Raw genomic sequence first — 16,963 nt, 5'->3', positions numbered from 1 at the left:
AGACAGAATGTAATCCAATAATTACAAAGTTCTAAAGGCTCTGGTGGAAACCCTGGTGGCGTGGTGGTTAAGAGTTTGGCTGCCAACAAAAAGGCCAGCAGTTCGAATCCACCAGGCACTCCTTGGAAACTCCAAGGGGCAGATCTACTCTGTCCTGTAGGGTTGCTATGAGTCAGAGTCAGCTCGACAGCAATGGGTTTTATAGGTTGCTGTGAGTTGGAATCAACTCAACGGCAAAAGGTTTGGTTTGTTATTTAAAGGCTCCAAGGAAGATCTGTACCAGCCACTACAGGAACAACAAAAGAGTTGGAGGGCCAGGGATAGAAAAAAGTCCAGGCAAATTCTACATTCTAAGTCAAAGACAGACAAGGGGATATAAAAGAACCCACAGTTTCAGAAAAAAGGGAGGAAATGCATCCAAGCATGGGGCTCAAGTCATGAGGATGGATGACATTTCTAAGTATATTTAGTCATGACAAACGCAGCCTTTATATACATGTCATGTATTACATTTTTAAAACACAAACATAAAAATAAGTTATAGGAGGCGGGGCCAAGATGGCGGACTAGGTGGACACTACCGTAGATCCCTCTTGCAACAAAGACTCGGAAAAACAAGTGAATCGATCACATACATAACAATCTACGAACCCTGAACAACAAACACAGATTTAGAGACGGAGAACGAACAAATACGGGGAGACAGCGATTGTTTTCAGAGCCTGGAGCCAGCATACCAGTCAGGTGACCGTCGGAGCCCGATTTGGGGCAGAGCCCAGGGGGGCAGACAGCACAGACAAGGGTCCCAGCCCTAGCCCCCGAACTCATTCCGGGAGGGGGCCCAGCCGGTTTGCGCAGGCAACGTGGCAGCGCAGCCGGTGGGAGAAGTCCCCGGGAGGCAGTGACTGGTCTTGGAGCAGGGAGAGCAGCGTCCCAGCCGGGGAACCGTCCTGCCGGGATTTGGACTGGACGCAGGTATGGCATAAACACGGAGAGCTGCTCCACCCCCCTGAACTAACCCCAGGAGGGGGCCCAGCCGGTTCGCTCGGATGGCGTGGCGACGCAGCCGGTGGGAGAAGTCCCCGGGAGACAGCGACGGGTCTTGGAGCGGGGAGAGCAGCGTCCCAGGCGGGGAGCCGTCCCGCCGAGATTTTGGCGGGAGTGGCGTGAGTGCAGGGAGCAGCTCCATCCCCCTGAATTGACCCCGGGGGGGCCCCAGCTGGTTTGCGTGGGTGATGCGGCAGCGCAGACGGTGGGAGAAGTCCCCGGGAGGCAGTGACAGGTCTTGGAGAGGGGAGAGCAGCGTCCCAGCCAGGGAGCCGTCCCTCCGGGATTTTCGCTGGCGTGGCGCGAGCGAGGGGAGGAGCTACATCCCCCTGAATTGACCCCGGGGGGGGGCCCAGCCGTTCGCGCAGGCGGCGCCCAGCTGGTTCGCACCGGCGGCGCGGCGGCGCAACCGGTGGGATAAGTCCAGGGAAGGCAGTGACAGGTCTTGGAGAGGGGAGAGCAGCGTCCCAGCCAGGGAGCCGTCCCGCTGGGATTTTGGTGGACGCGGGTGTGGCGTGAGCACAGGGTGCAGCTCCATCCCCCTGAATTGACCCTGGGGGGGTCCCAGCCAGTTCGCATGGGCTGCGCCGCGAGCCGGTGGGAGAACTCCCCGGGAGGCAGTGGCTGGTCTTGGAGCGGGGAGAGCGGCGTCCCAGTCGGGATGCGCAGTCGCGGCGCAGGCACAGGGAGCTGCTCTGCTCTCCTGAGCTGACCCAGGGCGGGGGAGCCAGCTGGTTCACGGGGGCGGCGCACGACGCGGCTGGCAGGACGGGGAGTCCCCGGGAGGCAGCGACTCGGGAGTGCACCGTCCCAGTAGGGGAGCTTTAACCTTGGGGGTGGGGATGACAGCGGAGGATCTGACCGTGACATCAGCGGGCCAGACCCCCCGGGGGCAATCTCCACACAGCCAGTACACATAGGCGACGTGCCCCGCGGAAATCTCAGATATAATAGTCATCCCAAGTAAGACAAGCAACTCTGGCTATATCCTGAGGTGCTACTCTCCTAGCTCTCCAATCCCTCCCCCACCCTCCCCAGGCGGCTCCATTAACATCCGAATAGCCTGAGCCAGAGGGAGAACTCTGATAGGGATCTGACTGCATTTTTTTTTTAGCGGATTTACTGGAAAAACTACTTTCCCAGTGATGGCTCGGAGACAGCAGTCCATATCAGACCACATAAAGAAGCAGACCATGACAGCTTCTACAACCCCCCAAACAAAAGAATCAAAATCTTTCCCAAATGAAGATACAATCCTGGAATTATCAGATACAGAATATAAAAAACTAATTTACAGAATGCTTCGAGACATCACAAATGAAATAAGGCAAACTGCAGAAAAAGCCAAGGAACACACTGATAAAACTGTTGAAGAACTCAAAAACATTACTCAAGAACATAGTGGAAAAATTAATAAGTTGCAAGAATCCATAGAGAGACAGCATGTAGAAATCCAAAAGATTACCAATAAAATTACAGAATTAGACAACGCAATAGGAAGTCAGAGGAGCAGACTCCAGCAATTAGAATGCAGACTGGGACATCTGGAGGACCAGGGAATCAACACCAACATAGCTGAAAAAAAATCAGATAAAAGAATTAAAAAAAATGAAGAAACCCTAAGAATCATGTGGGACTCTATCAAGAAGGATAACTTGCGTGTGATTGGAGTCCCAGAACAGGGAGGGAGGACAGAAAACACAGAGAAAATAGTTGAAGATCTCCTGACAGAAAACTTCCCTGACATCAAGAAAGTCGAAAGGATATCTATCCAGGATGCTCATCGAACACCATTTAAGACTGATCCAAAAAGAAAACACCAAGACATATTATCATCAAACTCGCCAAAACCAAAGATAAACAGAAAATTTTAAAAGCAGCCAGGGAGAAAAGAAAGGTTTCCTTCAAGGGAGAATCAATAAGAATAAGTTCAGAATACTCAGCAAAAACCATGCAGGCAAGAAGGGAATGGGACGACATATACAGAACACTGAAGGAGAAAAACTGCCAGCCAAGGATCCTATATCCAGCAAAACTCTCTCTGAAATATGAAGGAGAAATTAAGATATTTACAGATAAACACAAGTTTAGAGAATTTGCAAAAACCAAACCAAAGCTACAAGAAATGCTAAAGGAGATTGTTTGGTCAGATAACCAATAATATCAGGTACCAGCACAATACAAGGTCACAAAACAGAACGTCCTGATATCAACTCAAATAGGGAAATCACAAAAACAAACAAATTAAGATTAATTTTAATAAATAAATAAAATAATACACATAACAGGGAATCATGGAACTCAATAGGTAAAAGATCACAATAATCAAAAAGAGGGACTAAAAACAGGAGGCATTGAACTGCCAGATGGAGAGTGATACAAGGCGATATAGAACGATACAAGTTAGGTATTTACTTAGAAAAATAGGGGTAAATAATAAGGTAACCACAAAAAGGAATATCAACTCCATAACTCAAGATAAAAGCCAAGAAAAACGTAACGACTCAACTAACATAAAGTCAAACACTATGAAAATGAGGATCTCACAATTTACTAAGAAAAACGTCTCAGCACAAAAAAGTATGTGGAAAAATGAAATGGCCAACAACACACATGAAAAGGCATCAAAATGACAGCACTAAAAACTTATTTATCTATAATTACGATGAATGTAAATGGTCTAAATGCACCAATAAAGAGACAGAGAGTCACGGACTGGATAAAGAAACACGATCCATCTATATGCTGCCTACAAGAGACACACCCTAGACTTAGAGACACAAACAAACTAAAACTCAAAGGATGGAAAAAAATATATCAAGCAAACAATAAGCAAAAAAGGAGTAGCAATATTAATTTCTGACAAAATAGACTTTAGACTTAAATCTACCACAAAGGATAAAGGACACTATATAATGATAAAAGGGACAATTGATCAGGAAGACATAACCATATTAAATATTTATGCACCCAATGACAGGGCTGCAAGATACATAAATCAAATTTTAACAGAATTGAAAAGTGAGATAGACACCTCCACAATTACAGTAAGAGACTTCAACACACCACTTTCGGAGAAGGACAGGACATCCAGTAAGAAGCTCAATAGAGACACGGAAGACCTACTTACAACAATCAACCAACTTGACCTCATTGACTTATACAGAACTCTCCACCCAACTGCTGCAAAATGTACTTTTTTTTCTAGTGCACATGGAACATTCTCTAGAATAGATCACATATTAGGTCATAAAACAAACCTTTGCAGAGTCCAAAACATCGAAATATTACAAAGCATCTTCTCAGACCACAAGGCAATGAAACTAGAAATCAATAACAGAAAAACTAGGGAAAAGAAATCAAATACTTGGAAAATGAACAATACCCTCCTGAAAAAAGACTGGGTTATAGAAGACATCAAGGAGGGAATAAGGAAATTCTTAGAAAGCAACGAGAATGAAAATACTTCCTATCAAAACCTCTGGGACACAGCAAAAGCAGTGCTCAGAGGCCAATTTATATCGATAAATGCACACATACAAAAAGAAGAAAGAGCCAAAAGCAGAGAACTGTCCCTACAACTTGAACAAATAGAAAGTGAGCAACAAAAGAACCCATCAGGCACCAGAAGAAAACAAATAATAAAAATTAGAGCTGAACTAAGTAATTAGAGAACAGAAAAACAATTGAAAGAATTAACAAAGCCAAAAGATGGTTCTTTGAAAAAATTAACAAAATTGATAAACCATTGGCTAGACTGACTAAAGAAATACAGGAAAGGAAACAAATAACCTGAATAAGAAACGAGAAGGACCACATCACAACAGAACCAAATGAAATTAAAAGAATCATTTCAGATTACTTCGAAAAATTGTACTCTAACAAATTTGCTAACCTAGAAGAAATGGATGAATTCTTGGAAAAACACTACCTACCTAAACTAACACATTCAGAAGTAGAACAACTAAATAGACCCATAACAAAAAAAGAGATTGAAACAGTAATCAAAAAACTTCCAACAAAAAAAAAGCCCTGGCCCGGACGGCTTCACTGCAGAGTTCTACCAAACTTTCAGAGAAGACTTAACAGCACTACTACTGAAGGTATTTCAAAGCATAGAAAATGATGGAATACTATCCAACTCATTCTATGAAGCTACCATCTCCCTGATACCAAAACCAGGTAAAGACATTACAAAAAAAGAAAATTATAGACCTATATCCCTCATGAACATAGATGCAAAAATCCTCAACAAAATTCTAGCCAATAGAATCCAACAACACATCAAAAAAATAATTCACCCTGATCAACTGGGATTTATACCAGGTATGCAAGGCTGGTTTAATATCAGAAAAACCATAAATGTAATCCATCACATAAATAAAACAAAAGATAAAAACCACATGATCTTATCAATTGATGCAGAAAAGGCATTTGACAAAGTTCAACACCCGTTTATGATAAAAACTCTTACCAAAATAGAAATTGAAGGAAAATTCCTCAACATAATAAAGGGCATCTATGCAAAGCCAACAGCCAATATCACTCTAAATGGAGAGAACCTGAAAGCATTTCCCTTGAGAACGGGAACCAGACAAGGATGCCCTTTATCACCGCTCTTATTCAACATCGTACTTGAAGTCCTAGCCAGGGCAATTAGGCTAGACAAAGAAATAAAGGGTATCCAGATTGGCAAGGAGGAAGTAAAGTTATCACTATTTGCAGATGACATGATCTTATACACAGAAAACCCTAAGGAATCCTCCAGAAAACTACTGAAACTAATAGAAGAGTTTGGTAGAGTCTCAGGTTATAAAATAAACATACAAAAATCACTTGGATTCCTCTACATCAACGAAAAGAACACCGAAGAGGAAATAACCAAATCAATACCATTCACAGGAGCTCCCAAGAAGATAAAATACTTAGGAATAAATCTTACCAAGGATGTAAAAGACCTATACAAAGAAAACTACAAAGCTCTACTACAAGAAATTCAAAAGGACATACTTAAATGGAAAAACATACCCTGCTCATGGATAGGAAGACTTAACATAGTAAAAATGTCTATTCTACCAAAAGCCATCTATACATATAACGCACTTCCGATCCAAATTCCAATGTCATATTTTAAGGGGATAGAGAAACAAATCACCAATTTCATATGGAAGGGAAAGAACCCCCGGATAAGCAAAGCATTACTGAAAAAGAAGAAGAAAGTGGGAGGCCTCACTCTACCTGATTTCAGAACCTATTATACAGCCACAGTAGTCAAAACAGCCTGGTACTGGTACAACAACAGGCACATAGACCAATGGAACAGAATTGAGAACCCAGACATAGATCCATCCACGTATGAGCAGCTGATATTTGACAAAGGCCCAGTGTCAGTTAATTGGGGAAAAGATAGTCTTTTTAACAAATGGTGCTGGCATAAGTGGATATCCATTTGCAAAAAAATGAAACAGGACCCATACCTCACACCATGCACAAAAACTAACTCCAAGTAGATCAAAGACCTAAACATAAAGATTAAAACAATAAAGATCATGGAAGAAAAAATAGGAACAACCCTAGGAGCCCTAATACAAGGCATAAACAGAATACAAAACATTACCAAAAATGATGAAGAGAAACCAGATAACTGGGAGCTCCTAAAAATCAAACACCTATGCTCATCTAAAGACTTCACCAAAAGAGTAAAAAGACCACCTACAGACTGGGAAAGAATTTTCAGCTATGACATCTCAGACCAGCACCTGATCTCTAAAATCTACATGATTCTGTCAAAACTCAACCACAAAAAGACAAACAACCCAATCAAGAAGTGGGCAAAGGATATGAACACACATTTCACTAAAGAAGATATTCAGGCAGCCAACAGATACATGAGAAAATGCTCCCGATCATTAGCCATTAGAGAAATGCAAATTAAAACTATGATGAGATTCCATCTCACACCAACTAGGCTGGCATTAATCCAAAAAACACAAAATAATAAATGTTGGAGAGGCTGCGGAGAGATTGGAACTCTCATACACTGCTGGTGGGAATGTAAAATGGTACAACCACTTTGGAAATCTATCTGGCGTTATCTTAAACAGTTAGAAATAGAACTACCATACAACCCAGAAATCCCACTCCTTGGAATATACCCTAGAGATACAAGAGCCTTCACACAAACAGATATATGCACACCCATGTTTATTACAGCTCTGTTTACAATAGCAAAAAGCTGGAAGCAACCAAGGTGTCCGTCAACGGATGAATGGGTAAATAAATTGTGGTATATTCACACAATGGAATACTACGCATCGATAAAGAACAGTGACGAATCTGTGAAACATTTCATAACATGGAGGAACCTGGAAGGCATTATGCTGAGCGAAATTAGTCAGAGGCAAAAGGGCAAATATTGTATAAGACCACTATTATAAGATCTTGAGAAATAGTATAAACTGAGAAGAACACATACTTTTGGGGTTACGAAGGGGGGAGGGAGGGAGGGAGGGAGGGAGGGAGAGGGTTTTTTATTGATTAATCAGTAGATAAGAACTGCTTTGGGTGAAGGGAAAGACAACACTCAATACATGGAAGGTCAGCTCAATTGGACTGGACTAAAAGCAAAGAAGTTTCCAGGATAAAATGAATGCATCAAAGGCCAGCGGAGCAGGGGCGGGGGCCTGGGGAACATGGTTTGAGGGGACTTCTAAGTCAATTGGCAAAATAATTCTATTATGAAAACATTCTGCATCCCACTTTGAAATGTGGCGTCTGGGGTCTTAAATGCTAACAAGCGGCCATCTAAGATGCATCAATTGGTCTCAACCCACCTGGAGCAAAGGAAAATGAAGAACACCAAGGTCACACGACAACTAAGAGCCCAAGAGACAGAAAGGGCCACATGAACCAGAGACCTACATCATCCTGAGACCAGAAGAACTAGTTGGTGCCCGGCCACAATGGATGACTGCCCTGACAGGGAGCACAGCAGAGAACTCCTGAGGGAGCAGGAGATCAGTGGGATGCAGACCCCACATTCTCATAAAAAGACCAGACTTAATGGTCTGACTGAGACTAGAGGAATCCCGGCGGCAATGCTCCCCAGACCTTCTGTTGGCACACGACAGGAACCATCCCCGAAGACAACTCATCAGACATGAAAGGGACTGGTCATCGGTGGGGGGGGGAGAGAGATGCTGATGAAGAGTGAGCTAATTAAATCAGGTGGACACTTGAGAGTGTGTTGGCAGCTCTTGTCAGGAGGGGGGATGGGAAGATAGAGAGAGAGGGAAGCTGGCAAAATTGTCACGAAACGAGAGACTGAAAGGGCTGACTCAATAGGGGGAGAGCAAGTGGGAGAAGGGAGTAAGATGTATGTAAACTTACATGTGACAGACTGATTGGATTTGTAAATGTTCACTTGATGCTTAATAAAAGTTAATTAAAAAAAAAAAGTTATAATGCCTCTAGAGAAGATATGGCTGCAAACAGAAAGAAATGGGGGAAGAAAGGTATAGATTGTGTCTATGTACAGAAACATCCCTACCATTCAGGTAAGCTCTAAGCACTTCTCAAAACCGAGCAACCCATGTTATCAGAGGGCTCAACTCCTCCAAGTCTCTAACGCCTCTGATTTAGCTTAACCCGGGAAACACAATGAACACCCTAATGACACACACCAGCCTCTCGGCCATGGGCACCTTACTCCAAGCAGAGAGTGAAGACAGTGCCTCAGTGTCCCTGGTTTCACTGAGCTCCAGGTTCTGGGAAGGAAGAGGCGATGCATGAGCTGAGAATAATGACTTATCAGCAAACCCAATCATGACACGCTTGCTTCCAGTAGATAACAGCAATAAAGTCTCCAACAGAAATACTCTATTAACGTTAAACAAGTAACAACGACAGAGTTCCGCTATAAATTCATGGCCTCCAACCTCAAGCAGGCATGGGTGCTCCTCAACCCATAAGCTTCCCTAGTCCTCACCACCAGCTTTTCCACTCAGAGAATATAAGCCATCAGCATAAACCATGCTTTGACTTCCTTCCATCTTTTCTATCTTGACTATGTTTACACTCACCTCTTCCTCCCTCCACCCTTTCACAGTGCATGAATAAAAGTCTCCTCTAAAGCTAATCCATCCCACCATGCTGGAGGCCCACCATCTACCTTTACCTTCTCGGGGACCACGCCTGATTCATCTTCTCTCTTTTCTGTTCACTTCTCCATCAACACTAGTCCTTATACTCAAGCTTTATAATATGTACAAAGCTCTCTCATTTCTAATAAAAGAGCCTCTCTCACCATGCCCACCCCCTGGCGAAAGACCCCCTCCTCCTCACAGCCATGCTCTGAAAGGTGACATCATTTCCTCACCTCCCAACCTCCACTCCTTCACTGAAACAACTCTTTGTTGCTAATCCAACGGTCTCGTCTTGCTTGCCTCCTCTGTACAATTTTGAGACAAATGCTCCTTCCTTCTTGCTCTCTTCCCTTGACTTCAGTGATTCCATGTCTCCTGGTTGTCATTCCACCCTCCTGCCTTCTCCTCAATTGTCTTTTTAGGATCCTTTTCCTATCTCTGATTCTCTTATATAGTGGTGTCTCTCAAGGTTTTACTTTCTCTAGATGATCCGCATCATTCCTGTGGCTTCAGTTATATGCTGAGGGCTCCCAAATTTATTCCTCTAACCCAGAGCTCTCTCCCCCATTTCAGATCTGCATATCGTACCTACTGGTCACTGTTATTTAATCCACGTCCAAGCATGACCTCATCACATTCCTCCCTGATCCGTGCTCTCTCAGCGAACAGCACCTCTACCCAGCTCCCCAAGCCTGAATCCGAGCAATCATCCTTTTCCCCCACAGCCGATCACCAAGACCTATTGATTCTGTCTCCTAAATAACTCTCCCATCTATTTCTCCCCATTCCCAGTCACCGCGTTATCAGGCCGTTCTCTCTCCCCTAGATGGCTCTTAAAGGTCTCCCTGCCTCCAGACTTGCTCCCCGCTAACTGCTGTCCACTCTGCACTCACAGTGGTCTAACACACACCTCATCATGGCACCCCCATGCTTAAACCTTCCAATAGCTGCTACTGTTCCACAATAAATTCAACTCCTTGAGGTGACTGACGTTCAAAGCCTTTGTCTTAGTTATCTAGTGTTGCTATAACAGAAATACCACAAATGGATGGCTTTACCAAACAGAGATTTATTCTGTCATAATCTAGGAGGCTAGGAGTCCAAATTCTGGATGGCAGCTCCAGGGGAAGCCTCTCTCTGTCCATAGGCTCTGGGGCAAGGTCCTTATTATCAATCGTCTCCCGGTCTAGGAGCTTCTCAGCACAGGACCCCAGATCCCAAGGATGCACTCCGCTCCTGGCTCTTCTTTCTTGGTGTAAGAGGTCCCTCTCCTCTCTGCTCACTTATATCTCAAAAGAGATCAACTCAAGATATAACCTAATCCTATAGCTTGTGTCTTAACTCATTAACATAACTGCCTCAATCCTGCCTCATTAACATCATAGAGGTAGGATTCACAACACATAGGATAATCACAGCAGATAACAAAACCGAGAACAACCACACAGTACTGGGAATTATGGCCTAGCCAAGTTGACACACATTTTAGGGGGACAGAATTAAATCCCTGACAGCCTGGCATAAGCTGACCCCTCAGCCCTCAGCACTGCCTCCATTTACTCAATTCCCTACTGAGCTACCTGGAGTTCCCTGAACATTCAGCCCTCTCTCCCAGCTTATCAGCATGCAGTGCCCTCTGCTGAGGCCATTCTCCCTGGCCAGCTCCGACTCAGCCTTCAGGACTCAGCATAAAGAGCACCTTTCCTTGAAGCAACCCCATCACATGCCCCTACAGCATCCTGTACTGTCACTGACAACATGAACTAGAAACTGCAGATTGGCTTGTCCAAATACTCCACTAGAGAGTAAAATTTATGAGGACAGGGACCATGGCTACCATGTCTTTTTCCCTTTCATTTTTTCCCACTACACTGATGGCTGGTTTTCAGTCAAAAACATGCTCATTAAAAAATTCCAACCACGTGAAAATAAGAAGTAAAAAGGAAACAGCAGGAACCACTTGATAATTTTTATATAATTTATTGTATCACCCAGTGCCAGTGTCTGGCACATACCGCAGCTCAATAAACACATATCACATGAATAAAGGAGTCCCTGGGTAGTGTAAACGGTCAACGAGCTCAGAAGTGCCACAGAAGAAAGGCCTGGCAACCTACTTCCAAGATCAGCCATTGAAAGCCCAGCAGAGCACCGTTCTGCTCTAACACCCGGGGGGTCACCATGAGTCAGTGTCAGCTCAAGGCAACCGGTTTTTTGGGCTTTTTTTTTAAATAAGCAAGCAACCAGCATATATTTTACCACAATGAAATTTATATAGTACTGAACCATACAGTAACAGGATTGAAGTATGTGAGAAAACAATTATTTTCTCAGATCACTGTTCCCTCCACCAGGAAAATAATACTGCAAGATCTAATAATCACATCATTAAAGGGAAAGATAAACGCATCTCTTGAACATATACAAACCAAATCCATATAAACCTCATTAAAAAAAATCACCTTTTAAGTTCCTGCTCCAGTTTTTCAATTTGTTTTTTGCTTGCATTCAGCTGTCCTTCCTGGAGATTCACCTGTGACTCCTTGGCTTGAAGCTCGTGAGAGATCTTCTGCCTGGCTCTCTCCAGGTTCTCACACATTTCCATCAAGCTTTGGTTCTCCCTTTTCAGGTTTGTTCCCTCCGTTTTTTCATTTTCGACCTAATAGTGATCATTCAGAAGGAAATACATCCCTTATTTCACAAATTTGCTAGATATAATTTATAAACATGAGTTTAACATTGACTAATTTTCTCAGGAATAATGCAATAATCCAGCATCAATGCTAGATGAACACATTTTACTTACTTATTTTAATTTTTTTATTGTACTTTAAATGAAGGCTTACAGAACAAACCAGCTTCTCATTAAACAGTACACATACAGTTTTATGATATTGGTTAACAACCCACAACATGTCAACACTCTCCTTTCTCAAACTTGGGTTCCCTACTACCAGCTTTCCTGTCCCCTCCTGCCTTCTAGTCCCTGGCTCCTGGTGCCCATTTAGTCTCCTTTTGTTTTATGGGCCTGTCCAATCCTTGGCTGAAGGGTGAACCTCAGGAGTGGCCTCATTACTGAGCTGAAAGGGTGTCTGGGGGTCTTAACTCTCAGGTTTCTCCAGTCTCTGTGAGACCAGCAAGTCTGGTCTTTCTTATGAGTTAGAATTTTGTTCTACATTTTTCTCCAGCTCTGCCCAGGACCGTCTATTGTGATCCCTGTCAGAGCAGTCAGTGTTGGGAGCTGGGCACCATCTCGTTGAACTGGACTCAGAAACACAGTTTAGATGGCCACACTTTGAAGCCCACGGGTAGAAAAGTTCTGCAGAGTCATGCGTGGCACTGTATTCAGTCTGCACATGGCACTCACAGGCGAGAGAGTCCTTTCAGGAGTCAAAACATGGCTATGGGGAGGGAGAAGTCGGAAGTTATTGCTTAGTGGGTACTGAGATTCTGTTTGCAGTAAGGAAAAAGCTTTGGAAATAAATAGCAGTGTCGTTTGTATGACACGGTATATGTAACTAGTGCCACCAAATTGTACACTTAAAAATGGTCAAAACGGTAAATTTTACGTTATACAGGTTTTATCACAACTTCTGATTTCTGGTCCAGCATATATTTTACCACAATGATTTTTTTAATTTTAAAAATCAAAAACAAGAAGTTACAAATGTCCCTTAATTCATTTCCAAGTTCAGCTGCCAAAGCCAGTGATCCTGAGAAACCAGAAAATTCTTCCATAAGCAAAATCATTCAGAAGCAGGGATTTTATCACTACTTAGCTGGCTAACACTGAAGCAGTCCTGAAGAGAAGGTTGGGGATTCCAAGGTGAAAAGCCCACTCTCAAAAAGCGAAATGCAAAATGCTCTAAGTACAGCCAGACACCTTCGGCCTTGTTGGTTTAGAATGCAAAAGGAATCCCCAATTCACAGTCCCAAATGGAAGCTCAAATGGAACTCAGTAACCCCAAATATTAGCAGGTAAGCAGAAATGAAGATAGAGAGGGGGGAAAATGGCAATTCAATTTTAAGTGACGGACCCCCCAAAAATAAACGGGAATTACCACTTAAAGATAGCAAAATTGCTTCTCTTTAAGTTTAAAAGGCCGAAATAAAATAAGCCGTCCAAACGAGGAGTGAGCCGTGTGAAGCAGCATCTCAGCGGCGTTACCTTCTGCTTTTGTTTCTGCAGTGCAGCCTCCAGAGCGTCCAGCTGAAACTGCCTTTGCTGCCTCTCTCTCTTCAGTTTGTCCAGCTGCCCTTCAAGCTCTTGAATTTTCTGAAGAGCCCTTGTAGGCAGGCCTTCTTTCCATTCTTCTAAAGCCCAGCTCATTTTGTTCCCCGTTCTTTACTAGTCAAACATTTATAAATAAACTGAAAAGAAAAACCAGCCTGTTGAGTCTTACTACAGCAAGAGAAAATGTAAGGTCTCAGAGACTAACCAGGCTACCTAACCACCTGCAAAGAATCCAGTTTCAAAGCCTGACCTTTAAAAAGACAGCCAAGTATAATAGTGCCCTTCTCCATCCCCTGAAACCAATAACCTTGATCATAAAGGACATAATATGTCTGGTTGGCCTCCCTTGCATCCCAAATTTTTTTGGGTTTTTTTTTTTTTTTTTTTTTGGTTTTCTTTTCCTGTGTGTGTATGTGCTTTAAAGTTTACAATTCAAGTCAGTTTCTCATACAAAAACTTAAACACACGCTATTATGTGACCCTAGTTTTTGTCCCTATGACAGCATGCTCCTTCTCTCAACCCTGTATTTCCAGTGTCCTTAACCAGCTCCTGTCGCCCTCTGCCTTCTCGTCTCGCCTCCAGACAAGAGCCGCGCACATAGTCTCATGTGTGTACTTGAGCTAAGAAGCTCACACCTGACCAGTATCATTTTATGTTTTATAGTCCATCTAATCTTTGTCTGACAAGTTGGCTTCAGGAGCAGTTTTAGTTTCCCAGTTTTCTTACTTCTCAGTTTTAACTTGTTATATGGTTACCTGACTTGTACAGCTCAGCCGTTACACAAAACATGAACACTTTGCTATAAGTTCATGCTATAAGTTTCAGATGAGTTAGGGGCTCTAAATAAACAAAACACATAAGTTATTTCACAGATGTTTTTCCCTTCCTCACATGGTTAATTCCCACTCATGCTTAGTCCCTCAGTTCTAGTCATCTTCCTCTGGGAAGCCGTCCCTGAGATCTGACCTGGTCCCCCCTGTCTGTAGTCAGTCTCTCACAGCACAGGTACCCTTTTCTCTTTTACAGTTATAATCTGTTGAATGAATGCATGAGTGAATAAACGAACAGAGTGAAAGCCACACTAGTACCAGAATCGCTGCAAAAGGCAGTAAAGCCAGGCTGCCGACAGGCCTTGGCAGAACAAACAGGTGTGCAGCCCGAATGACTCAAACCTGGATTCAAATCCCAGCTCAGCACTCGCAAGATGTATGACCTTGGGCAAATTATTTAACTGCTCTGTGCTGTTTCCACATTTGTAAAATGGGGATAATAAGAATGGCAAACAGGGTCCTGGTGGCACAGTGGTTAAGAGCTCAGGCTGTTAACCAAAATGTCAGCAGTTCAAATTCACCAGCCACTCCTTGGAAACCCTATGCGGCAGTTATACTCTGTCCTGTAGGGTCCCTATGAGTCAGAATAGACTCAACATCAACAGGTTTGGTTTTCTGGTTTAGTGATGACTTCCCAGGGTGACTGTAAGGATGAAGTAAGTAAAAATCTATTAAACCCTCAGAACGGTGCCACCTGCTAAGCCCTCTCTATATACTAGTTATTGTGTTAGCCCTGAAGACATTATTTTTATCTGTCATTCTATAGTACAGAGCCAAGTGCCCTATCTCTTTCTCAGCCACATCTTACCAAAGCAAAATCCAAACCCACTGCCGTCAAGTCAATTCCGACTCATAGGAAATTTAAATCATCTGGTAGGAGTATGGCCTTTAGAACTTAAGTGAAAGTAAAGTCATTCAACTTCCAGTTATCTTTGGCAACAGGTGAGGATTCATTTTTTTTTTTTTTTTTGTCTGTGTTTTACTAAATCAAGCTCTAGATTAAAAGGAGGAATCCAGAAAGACGACAGACGTGAGGGAAACAGAAGAAGAGTGGCAGCTTGAATGCTTTCCTATTTCAAAGTCTAAGATAAAAAAAAAGATACAGCCATAAAAAAATGGTTAAAGCAATCACCAGACCCCAACCCACTGTGATCAGAGCCACGGACACATTCAGCGTCAGCCATCAACCTTCTACATCAGGCCACTGGGGGCAAAAGGAAAAAAGCAAACCGTGAACCTGACTGTAGGATGTAAGGGACAGTGGGCTGAAGAAAGCCCTGTGTGTTAAGGTCCCTGGGAGGCTGATTTTGCAGGCTCGTCCTCTAGAAAACACTGCACCTTTATACCTTGAATAGTGGAGGGACTCTTCAGGCCGGAATCACCCAACCCCTTTAAGCCCCAAGAGGTTCAGAAAGTGCCTGTGGGACCCACCCAGGCCTGCAGGGCAATGTGTTTTTCAGCTTTCTTTCTATCAGAATCCTCGCTCTGTCCACCAAGAAACCCAAGTCAGTGTCTGCAGCACCTGAGCTGGGCCTCAAAGTGTCCTTTAGACCAGGAAAAAAAAAAAAGGGTAGGACCTACGGCATTTATTTCTGGGTCCTTAGCGCATGGTAGGAGCCCTGGTGGCACAGTGATTAAAGCGCTCGGCTGGTCCAAAAAAAAAAAAAAAAAAGACTCGGCGGTGGAACCTCCCCAGCAGCTCCCGGGGAGGAAGATGTGGCAGTCGGCTTCCATAAAGATTTACAGCCCTAAAAACCCTATGGGGCAGCTCTACTCTGTCGCGTAGGGTGGCTATGACTTGGGTGGGTTTCACACACGGTAAAGCCTGACACACAGGCACGTCCAAATAAATGTGGAAAGGAGGGAAAGAGAAGGAAGAGAAAAATGCTTAAAATGCACTAAAAATAGGCTCACCACCCCGCCGTCCAGATCAAAACCCAAACTTGCATCCCCAGAATACAACAAAAGGCCAGGGCCGGATTTCAAAGAGGAGCCGCTGGCTGCCGGACTTGGATGGCCGCTTGGAGCAGCTGCAGCGCAGGCAGGTGAGCGGGACAAAGCGCCAGCTTTACCTGGAGCAAGGGGTCGACGCCCTGGAGCCCCGCCGCCCAGTGCACGGCCAACCGGCGCTCCCCACCTCGCTGGGAACCGGAACCACACCTGTCCGAGAGTGCGGTCCGGCACGGCCCAGGCGGACGCCCACCTCGCTGGGAACTGGAACCACACCTGTCCGAGAGCCCGGCGCGGCCCAGGCGGACGCCCACCTCGCTGGGAACCGGAACCACACCTGTCCGAGAGCCTGGCGCGGCGCAGGCGGACGCCCACCTCGCTGGGAACCACACCTGTCCGAGAACCCGGCGCGGCGCCCGCGGTCGGAGCCCAGCTCTCAGCTCCCGATTCAAACCGCCCGCCGCCGCCGCCGCTGCCGCCGCCGCTCGGTCTCCATTCGTCCGCTTCCGGCCCGGTCACGCCCACCTCCGAGCCTATTGGTCACTTGTACGTATCGTCGGGCCAATCTGCTTCCCCGGATTCGGAACGCCGCTTCTGATTGGCCCTTTTGAATGGATTTTAAAATCAAGCCGTCGCTCCCGGAGACGCCTGCGCCAGCGCCGAAGTGGGGCACCTCCTGGTTTTGTTGCGGGAGGGCGGGGCCCACGTGCTGCGGAAGAGGCCGGACGCCGATCGGCCGGTGGCGCGGCGGCTGAAG

General features: G+C 44.7%; 1 protein-coding gene across 10 annotated transcripts in view; it reads right to left on the bottom strand.

The window, feature by feature from the left end:
- The window catches only part of CENPF (centromere protein F), a 72,412-nt gene extending 55,706 nt beyond the window's left edge, over positions 1–16,706 (bottom strand). For 2 of the 10 annotated variants that reach the window (XM_049868556.1, XM_049868564.1), the window contains exons 1-3: positions 16,329–16,398; positions 13,360–13,562; positions 11,654–11,850 (exon numbers count right to left, since the gene is read on the bottom strand). In XM_049868556.1, coding sequence (XP_049724513.1) covers positions 11,654–11,850; positions 13,360–13,521 — 359 coding nt within the window. In that variant the 5' untranslated portion in view covers positions 13,522–13,562; positions 16,329–16,398. The other 8 variants (XM_049868563.1, XM_049868558.1, XM_049868560.1 and 5 more) reach the window with 8 other exon arrangements.
- Positions 16,707–16,963: the final 257 nt, after the last annotated feature.

This window comes from Elephas maximus, chromosome 24 (genome assembly GCF_024166365.1).
Source record: "Elephas maximus indicus isolate mEleMax1 chromosome 24, mEleMax1 primary haplotype, whole genome shotgun sequence".
In the NCBI taxonomy this organism is placed as follows: Eukaryota; Metazoa; Chordata; class Mammalia; order Proboscidea; family Elephantidae; genus Elephas; species Elephas maximus.
This window is presented reverse-complemented; position numbering and strand designations above follow the sequence as displayed.